Source organism: Alosa pseudoharengus, unplaced genomic scaffold (assembly GCF_046254945.1).
Source record: "Alosa pseudoharengus isolate Yale_2024_CS ecotype anadromous, Long Island Sound unplaced genomic scaffold, YU_APseudo_1.1 YU_APseudo_1.1_scf_5, whole genome shotgun sequence".
NCBI lineage: Eukaryota > Metazoa > Chordata > Actinopteri > Clupeiformes > Clupeidae > Alosa > Alosa pseudoharengus.
In genome coordinates, this window is record NW_027468837.1 from 32,985,550 (window position 1) to 32,995,549 (window position 10,000).

The 10,000-nt window shown below is 46.6% G+C and overlaps 1 protein-coding gene across 1 annotated transcript in view; it reads right to left on the reverse strand.

Annotated features, from left to right (window-relative positions):
• cacna1da (calcium channel, voltage-dependent, L type, alpha 1D subunit, a) overlaps nucleotides 1-10,000 on the reverse strand; it is a 77,980-nt gene that overhangs the window by 1,505 nt on the left and 66,475 nt on the right. The window contains exons 39-47 of the mRNA XM_076269296.1: nucleotides 9,330-9,432; nucleotides 9,124-9,225; nucleotides 5,896-6,032; nucleotides 4,930-5,046; nucleotides 3,903-4,348; nucleotides 2,669-2,695; nucleotides 1,802-1,930; nucleotides 957-1,096; nucleotides 355-461 (exon numbers count right to left, since the gene is read on the reverse strand). Of these exons, the coding sequence (XP_076125411.1) occupies nucleotides 355-461; nucleotides 957-1,096; nucleotides 1,802-1,930; nucleotides 2,669-2,695; nucleotides 3,903-4,348; nucleotides 4,930-5,046; nucleotides 5,896-6,032; nucleotides 9,124-9,225; nucleotides 9,330-9,432 (1,308 nt within the window). The remainder of the gene's footprint in view (nucleotides 1-354; nucleotides 462-956; nucleotides 1,097-1,801; nucleotides 1,931-2,668; nucleotides 2,696-3,902; nucleotides 4,349-4,929; nucleotides 5,047-5,895; nucleotides 6,033-9,123; nucleotides 9,226-9,329; nucleotides 9,433-10,000) is intronic.

Consider the following 10,000-nt stretch of genomic DNA (forward strand, 5'->3'; position numbering starts at 1 on the left):
ATTACTCTTGCCATTTGACAGGATTTCACTGTACTGTTTTACATTTTGCTGCACTGTTGATTTTTTTTAAGTGTACATATCATGAAAAAATATAGTTATGTACTGTTTCTTGATTTAGGGTAATTCAATGTTTCTACCACGGCGATAAACTATTGTTCGATTTTATGGTCTATTACTGTTGCCATATGACAGTTTTTTGCCGTAACATTTTTTACATATTACACACCAATGGGCAGATGAGATAAGTATAATAATAAGTCTTTAGTGTGATTTGCGTGTGTTACCTGATGCTGCATAAGGTGCAGAGGTAGATAAGTATAATAATAAGTCTTTAGTGTGATTTGCGTGTGTTACCTGATGCTGCATAAGGTGCAGAGGTAGAGCAGTCCGCTGGTGAGGCAGGTCGTCCTGGCTACCTTGTCTGCGCAGACACTCAAAGTTGAAGGACGGCCTCCTGTGGGCTGTGTGTGCCCAGACCAGACAAAGAGTGTGATGAGGGAGGGGAGTGAGTCTCTCTCTCTCTCTCTCTCTCTCTCTCTCTCTCTCTATCTCTCTATCTCTCTCATCAAAGCAGTTCAAAGGTCCATGCCAAAGAGTAGTGATGGACCAATACAATACCAATTACCACTGCAGACTATACTGTATGGCTATATGACACAGACAGAGTAGTAGAATAGACTGAGCCACATTTCTTAGTTAAAAATGTCAACATGCAACAATGCTTTCCTAGAAATCATCCTAATACACACAATCTAGGCCTTCACGTATTGCATCTGAAATGTGATTAAGAAAGAGGTGAAATATAAAGATGGCGTATTCATGTGTGATTAAGAAAGAGGTGAAATATAAAGATGGCGTATTCAAGTGTGATTAAGAAAGAGGTGAAATATAAAGATGGCGTATTCAAGTGTGATTAAGAAAGAGGTGAAATATAAAGATGGCGTATTCAAGTGTACCTTGAGGAGTGGGAGGAAGTAGCCGTCTCTTCGGAGATCTCCGGGAGTCATGGTACAGGGGCTGCTCATCGTCGTCATAGTAACTGTCTGGATGATGGTATCCCCTGGGGGTCTCATACTCCTGGTCGCTGTTTGGATACCTGTCCAGGTATTCCTCAACATGACTGCCTCAAAGACCACAATACTGTGGGCATGCCTTGACATGTTCTACACTCACCAGATATAAAGTGCCTCAACCCCAATCCTTCACATCAAACTTAAAAGCCCTAACAGCATAACTGGCTAGTAATGTAACTTTCATAGGGCGCTTCCGTCTTGTATTGTCCTGAGGGGTATTGTGTTGCTATAATGACTTGCTGTACATTCTCACTGCACAACTACCTATCGAAATACTGCACATCAATACTTTGACAAAGAATATCACTTACGGAAGATTTTTCTTACAGCTTACAAGCTTCAAGCTTCCAAATCCTGCTCGCTTATGGCAGCAGCCAATTATTCAGTCCAGTGAGCATCCATACAGAAATAACTGACCTCTAAATGCCTCAGTCAACAAATCCCAGACATTTTTTTTTTACAGAGTTCAAAGAACCCAACTAAAGCCCATAACCTAAAGGCAATTTAGAAGAGTTGAACTAAGCATATATATTTTTCTTTTTTGCCTCAATTAAACTGCTTATACTAACATACTCAACATTGAAATGCATTATGTATGAAATGACAGACTTGACTTGTTGAAATGACAGAGCCTGAGCTAGAGCTAGAGCTGACCATAATGATAGTCCAGTTGTAGCTGCCATGTGTGAGAGTGGGTGTGAATAAGTGAGGGAGCCACTCTACTCTACCTGTCTCCAGAGAGCATGCTGTCGTCCTCGTAGAACTCCTCTCCACTGAAGTACTCCGCGGAGAAGCGGTCTTCGTCAAACTCCTCCTCCCTGCGGATGGTGGGGCGCCGCCTGTCGCCCGCATGCGACCTACAGGTGAGTGAGTGGCCACAGGGAGATGAGGTCAGCTGTGTGTCCACGCTACATGGGCGGAGGGGGTGCAGCTTGACCATGCAGTGCCATGCAGACGTTGACCTCCGGGGTGGGGGGTTAGGGAGGGGGTAGGCAGGGGTGTTGGTGGGGAAGGGGGGGTTGCCAGATTAGCCCTGAGCCTGCGCGAGCACAGCCCCATCAACATGACAGTGAGAAGCCTCAGAGCGAAACATCCTTGAGCAACATTCCACTACCATCTCTTAAAGGAAGACTCAAGCGCATTATACAGTACTCAGTCTGTTTGTTTGGCAGTAATCCTGTCAAAGATCTCCAGTGAGAGAGTGTTTTACTTTTACAAGAAGTTCAATTCATATAAATGGAGTCATCCTTTAAGGCCAGCCATTCATTCATACATCACTCCTCCTCCTCCTCCTTCTCATCAACAACTCCCTCCTCCTCTCTTTGCAGACACATGCAAACAGCAAGCCTGGTCTGGGCATTTCACTTCACGGTCACCTCCTTCCTTTCCCGCACCTGGACCGAGCACTCACCACACAGGACTCCCAGTGCCCGTTGGTGATGCAGGGAGAGGGAAGGCGTGCACTTTGGCTGCCACTACTACAGCACTGATACAGAATGCTGCCACCTGCTGGCCAGTCTGGCAGGAGAGTAATCTACTGGTTTCCTGAGGCTACATCGGCCTGAGTAAAAACCTCCTGACATCCATAAACATACCTAATATAGGTCTCATAGTAGCGCCTTCTGTCCAGTGAGCAGAGAGATGGTTAAGAGAAAGCATTTGGTTAGGAAAGAAAAGAGGGAGAGAACAGAGAAAAAGAAAGAAAGGGGGAGGTGGTGAGGGGCAACATATATATCAGTATATACAGTATATGAGCCATATACCAAATACTTATATATGTACAGCGGTAAGGAATGGGAGAATGCAGCAGCAGTGGGTATGGAAACATGAGGGTGGGCTTTTAATTTGAAGTGCACCTGCTGTAGATTAGCGGTATTCTGCTAACTCCACAAGACATCATCAAGAGCATAACACAGGCATTCACAGATGCCAGTGAACACTCGGGCGTCTAGGCATCCTTATGCTGACGCACAGACATAAGCCTGTGGTGTTAAGAATGCTTTGACATGTGTCATGTGGGGCTGAACTGACTGTGGATACTGTAACTCATTAGCAGAGACCTTTCTAAAAGAGCTCAACAGGGGGGATCTAGAACAGCGGTTCCCAACCCTGTACCTGCCCCCTGCCTTTCATAACCTTAATCTCCCGCTGCTTCAAACTACTGGCTGAAATGAGCAGGATAAAATCAGGATAAAAATGAAGTGATTAGCAACATGAGGTGGGGTGTGTTAAGTTGTTTGAACCTGCCACTGTATGATTAGCAACATGGGGTGTGTTAAGTTATTTGAACCTGCTACTGTAGGCTGTACAGTAGGGTGAGATGAAAATCATGACATGTTGGGGTCTAAGTACCGAGTAGTCTCATAGGGGACATAGCAGGTATGTACAGTGATGTGATACAGAAATGTATGTAAGAAATGAAATTCTTGTAAGAAGTATGTAAGAAAGAAATATTTAAGAAGTTCAGAGTGGATCTGAGAGGAACATGATGACTCCTGAGGTGACCTAAAGGTTGCGGTCATGGAGGGCAGTAATGACCTGAGAGTGATTGGAGGCAGAACAAGCCTGTCCGTGATAAAATGAGTGATTTGTTGAAATGCTGCACGTGTGGATGGGTGAGGAGTTTAACGTTCATTTTTGGTTCAAAAGAAAAAACGCTCTACAGGCTAGTCTCTTTCTCAGTGTTTAACCTGCATGCTCACACGCAAACACTCACACACACAAATACTCACTCACTGTCAGAAACACCCGCACACACTGAGACATGCTGCACTGACAAATGACACACACAACACAACCAGGCCCCCAAAACGGGTGCGTCGTCATCACCTTTGTCCGCGAGGCGTCCTGGGCTTGTCATAGTTGTAATAGGAGCCGCCCGCATAGCCGTTGGGCGGCAGGTGCTCATAGAAGCGGTGGTGCCCGCCGTTGGGCAGGCTGGACACGTTGGCGTTGTTGAGGTTGATGTTGGTGGACTTGGGCGACTTGCCGTAGGAGTTGGCGTGGTGGTGGTGGTGGTGGTTGCCGTGGTGGTGGTGGTGGTGGTGGTGGTGGTGGTGCGGGTGGGGCAGCCCGTGGCTGTTGCCGTGGTGCTGCGCCATGGCGCTGGCTCGGCCCAGCCTGCCCACCGGCTGCTCCATGTGGGCGTAGTGCGGCGGCGGCTGCACCTGCAGTGGCCGCTGGGTGGCGTTGGTCTGGTGGCCCGACGGCCGGCCGCCACCGCCGCCGTGGTGGCCCACGTGGTTGACGTGGTTGCCGAAGAGGCCGCCGTTGCGCTGCGGAGGAAGGCTCGGGGTCAAAAGGTCAGCCGACAGACACACAGATCATTCTAGAACACTGCAAAACCACTGCACTTATGTGTCTGTCCTTGCAAAGGAGTTCTCTAATTTCTATTTCTAGACATCTCATGGGCAGAACAGAAGTGGTAAAAGTTGGTTTGATGGCATATGGTATATGTGTGAATCAGATGAAGAGACAACCCCGCTCCTTCATCTCAACTGAACTCAGCTCAACTGAACTTGAGGATAACTTAAACAAAAACATGCCAGTGAGGGGTTATGTCTTAGTTGTCTTTTAGATCCTCCAGACTGAGGCTAACCACCTACACTGAACTTCACTGTACACATCTATAGTTACTATCCTATATCCACTGTACACATCTACTGTTACTATCCTTTATCCTATATCTCAGTGATGTGAACAAATTACAGGTAGACTTCTCCAGAAGTGCATGCATCCGAGGAGCATACAGTGTGTAAGAGCTGCTGGTGTAATACAGTATTAACAAGGGTGTTATAAGACCCTCCAGAAGACCTGTGAGAGGAACCCTAAGATGTCGTGGTAAGGAGTCATTTACCCTATAAATCTCCTCGTCCTCGTCAGGCATAAAGTCTACTAGCTCCTCGTCCTGCAGGTCACATGATATCGCTCGGCGGATTTCGGGCCCAATATCATGCAGCGTACGGAGGCCGGCCTGAAACCATGACAACAGAGGTGCTAAGAGGCCGCACGGGGCCAAATGCGAAGAGACAATTACGGACGAGAAGACATACAGACACACAAACACACACACGGAGACTGGACGGGACCTTTGGATTGGACACTGCTGGACTGACAAATGTCGGACAAGGCTTAACAGACAACTCTTTCTCCGGACTTTTGGCCTACCTCTTGAACTGAGTGAGCATGACTGGTGTGTGACATCCACACTGCACTTTGCCAAACAAAACATACAGCACAAGTAGTGTGTTTTGGTGGCAGAGTTCATATCATATCTGGTAGTGCTGTATCACTCAGGTAGTGCTAAACACATTTGCTCATGACATAAAATGCATGTGATGAAAGTTGAGCATCTGCCGTAGAGGCAGAGGCATTAGTGACAGTCCTCTGGGTGTTCAGCTCAGTGGAATGGAGTGAGGGGTGGGTGAAGAGACCACTAGACACGCCTGACCATGAGGATGGATGTGAGTCAAAAACATGGGCTACTGGACAAGTCCTGGGGGTGGATGGGAGAGTGACCTCAACCACAGTGGCCTCAACAAACAAAACCAATTATCACGGATGATAATCACAGACAAAGTCCAAGCAGCTGACCTCGACACCACAAACAGACTAACAGGACAAACCCCAGACACACACAGAAGACCACATAAAATACATCTCTGCACTGCATCATAAAGTGCATCGCTTAACATTATATGCTTTATTCTTACGTTATGCATAGGCATGATATTGAGAATAATACACACACACACATTAACACACACACACACACACACACATACAGACATACATATACACACACAAACAAATTGCAACTCACCTGTAACGCCATTGCTGTGTTGTTGGACTGTGAAGGGTGGACACCCACCAGGCCTTCCTCTTTGCGTTTCTTGAATTTCCTAAAGTAGTCCTGTATCAGGAAGGTGGCATAGAACTTCCCCACGGTTACCTCATCATCTGAGTGAACAGACCACACACACGCTTCCTGTGTGAGCAGCGACATACTTCCTGTCTGGCTGGGCCCGCCCTCCCACCTTCCCCAGCCTGCCCAGCCTACTCCCTCTCTCCACCAATCAGCTCTCTCCTGATCACTGACCAGCTCTCAGCATACTGAATTCAACTGGACTGTGGAGATGTATCCAGCCACAAATCAAAAGACTTTTTTTTGGATTGCCTGAGATATGGGCTCTGATCTCACTGTACACCATATGAGCCTCTGTTACAACATAAGATATATTCTCTTTCTCATGTATTGTGAAATACATGCACATCATGCCAACATTACAGTATTGCTATATGCTATTTCTTCATGCTATGCTACTTTTTAACACTAACTACCAGTGCTTTGAGTGTGACCATTACTAATGTTGTTTGATGTTTTTCTCTAACCACAAAGATTTTCAGTATCCTCAACCATCATAAGTAATGCATCTCCAAACACATGACATTTAGCAATCCCACCTCCAAAGTGTACCTAGCACTAACATAGCACTAATATCAAAACTGGGCATCGATTCTCAACATGAAACACGTGGCATACAGGGCCTGATGTGTAATTAACCAACGGGGCAGGGAGAGGACTCCCCAGAGGCACAGGATCCCAGCTGAGGGGCCACTGGCCCCCCGGGGCCCCATGCAGAGCGCTGGACAGGACCAGAGGACAGCTCTACAGGCAGAGAGAGATAAGAGGAGGGAGACAGCAGGCAAGGTGCTGATGGGAACACTGAGGAGCAGGGCCCTACCGGTGCTACAGTGTCACACGTGTCAGAGAGAGAGATAGAGAGAGAGAGAGAGAGAGAGAGAGAGAGAGAGAGAGAGAGAGAGAGGAGGGAGAGGGAGGGAGAAAGAAAGAGGGAGAGAGAGAGGAAGAGAGAGAGGAAGAGAGAGGGAGAGAGAGAGGAAGAGAGAGAGAGAGAGGAAGAGAGGGAGAGATAGAGAGAGAGAGAGGGAGAGAGACATCTCGACACTTTTACACTTATATTGCTCTGGCTGAAAGGAACTGTGCTTTGGTATGCTTCAACCATCTATATTATCGGAACGTCACATATTACCAACCGTCACATATGTCCAACCTCTTACGTGTATGTGTCACTTAATATTCATTTCTATACAAACCAAGACGGTGGATTCCTAAAGAAACGCAAGCACCCACACCATAAGTTTATCTAAATTAGCTATGTACCAAAAATTAAATTTTACCGTGACTCGGAGAGCTGTAAACAGTGTTGTAAGGCTGCGTGTACAAATCCACTTGGAGCACCAGTGGAATTTTGAATTGCGACGACGAGAATTCTCGGGCTAACCGTTGATGTGCCGTGAGAAAGGTATGGGAATAAGTACCCACCAGCCCAGCACTAAACTCCAAGCGTGGTAAATAAAATCGGATATTTCAGGCAGTAAAAGACCCGGTAAGAACCAAATTAGATTTTGTTCAAATCTACACACCTATGGCTACTGAAAAATGTAAGGTTAATTTAGCAAATGTTATTTTGAAGTATTAAAAAACATCGTCGCTTTAGAATTTTTCGAACGAAATGGTTGGTAATTAGCACGTTTATCTTACCATCTTATCTTACCATCTTGTCTTATATACTGTACAAGAAAGAGTCCTATGTTAACTACTAGTATATTATGAAGATTATAGTTATACTGTGGCACAATAAATAAAAATTATGGTAGCTGTCTTCCATTGTATGCTTAAGTGAGCAGTGCAGTGTGTGCCGAGTAGAGAACCAGGAGCACAGACTGGAGAGGACACTACTGCTGGGGAGGAAGCATCTACAGACTCTACCGAGCACATGCAAGCAAGCAGCACAAATGTGCATGTGTATGTGTGTGTTTTTATGGAAATATATCTTACATTTCTAACTCTACCAGAGCATGTGAGCTGGCTAATGTATTATTTGCATGTGTCACTAAGAATTTGATATGCATCTGTGCACATATCTGTGTGTGGTTGATGCACATGAGTTAGCATATCTGTGTGTTTGTGTGTTAGTGTGTGTGTGTGTGTGTGTGTGTGTGTGTGTGTGTGTGTGTGTGTGTGTGTGTGTGGTTTGTTTGATCTAAGCAGGAGAAGTATTCTGAAGCAGGGGTCTGTATCACTTTAAACAAGCACGTCGGGGACAGAGACTGGAGAAAGAGAGGTAACACTAGTTCCATGCCACCACCCTAAAACAGAATTGCTTCAGAATATTCTGAAGGACAGAAAGCTCTTGTTTTTGGTACAGAGACAGAGATACAGTCAAAAATGAGGAACAGTAGCTGTGGAAAAGCTCAGGCGAAGACATAGAGAGATAGAGGGTGAGAGAAAAGGAAGAGAGAAAGAGGGAGAGAGAGAGAGAGAAAGAGAGAGAGAGAGAGAGAGAGAGAGAGAGAGAGAGAGAGAGAGAGAGAGAGAGAGAGGGAGAGAGCCGAGTTTGTTAGGAGAGACACAGCATGCAGAGGCAGAGTGGCTTCAGACGCCATGCAAAGCCCAGCACAGTCACCACCAGCCTGGACACTCCGGAAAAACCACGAGCAGCAGAACACTAGAGGAGGGAGCATGGATACAAATACACACACACACACACACACACACACACACACACACACACACACACACACACACACACACACAGCCTCACAGATCACTGGACAAACACACACACACACAGCCTCACAGATCACTGGACAAACACACACACACAGCCTTACAGATCACTGGACAAACAGACACACACACGCACACACACACAAATCACAAATCCTCCATACATCCACCACACTCATAGATACAAAAGACACGGAAAGTTAAAAGCACATTGCTGACAACAAACTAGGAGAACATGACAACAAAGAACAGCAGGAATACAATTAGCTGTGCCAGAGTACGTGTGTGTGTGTGTGTGTGTGTGTGTGTGTGTGTGTGTGTGTAGGCATATCTCTTCAAGACCTGACTTCAGCATGTGTATGCAGTAGTGGAGCATGTCTGCTTTGCTGTGTGTTTGATGGTGTGTGTGAGAGTGTGTGCAGGAGAGAGGGGCTCGCTCAGGATGATGTGACTGACCACCAGCAGGGGGCACCACTTGGTCCAGCAGCTTCATGCTCGTCCTCTTCCAGATCTTCTTGATGACAGCCCGCAGCTCCTCATTGGCTTGCTCCAGATTGCCTGTGGCATTAACCAACCAATCAGTGCGCAGCTCTTACACGTGCCCAGGAGGCCAAACATGCGTATTGAGAGAGAGAGAGAGAGAGAGAGAGGATTTTTCTCACCGTCTGTCTTGATTTTCAGGGCCGTCCTCACCAGGGCGAAGAGGGTGGCATTAAACATGACCGTTCCGTCGCTGTTCAGTGGCATGTTCATGGCTACCAGTCTCTGTGGAGAGGCAGACGGCACATGCCATCAGATGTCTGACACACAAAACATTTACTGCATATCACTGAGCGGGTATCTGCCCTGTGTCAGTCTCTCTAGGTATGTCTGAGACTTTATCTCATCTCAGACAGGGGTCAAACTTGTGTGTGTGTGTCTGTGTGTGTGTGTGTGTGTGTGTGTGTGTGTGTGTCTGTTTGTGTGTGTGTGTTTGTATGTGTGTGCGCGTGCATGCATGTCTGTCTGCCTGTCAGCATATTTATGTCTCTATGTGTGTGCGCGCACATGTGTGTGCGTGTGTGTGTCTGTGTGTATGTGTGTGTGTGTGTGTGTGTGTGTGTGTGTGTGTGTGTGTGTGTGTGTGTGTGTGTCTGTTTGTGTGTGTGTGTGTTTGTATGTGTATGCGCGTGCATGCATGTCTGTCTGCCTGTCAGCATATTTATGTCTCTATGTGTGTGCGCGCACATGTGTGTGCGTGTGTATTTGTGTGTGTGTGTGTGTGTGTGTGTGTGTGTGTGTGTGTGTATGTGTGTGTGTGTGTGTGTGTGTGTGTGTGTGTGTGTCTGTTTGT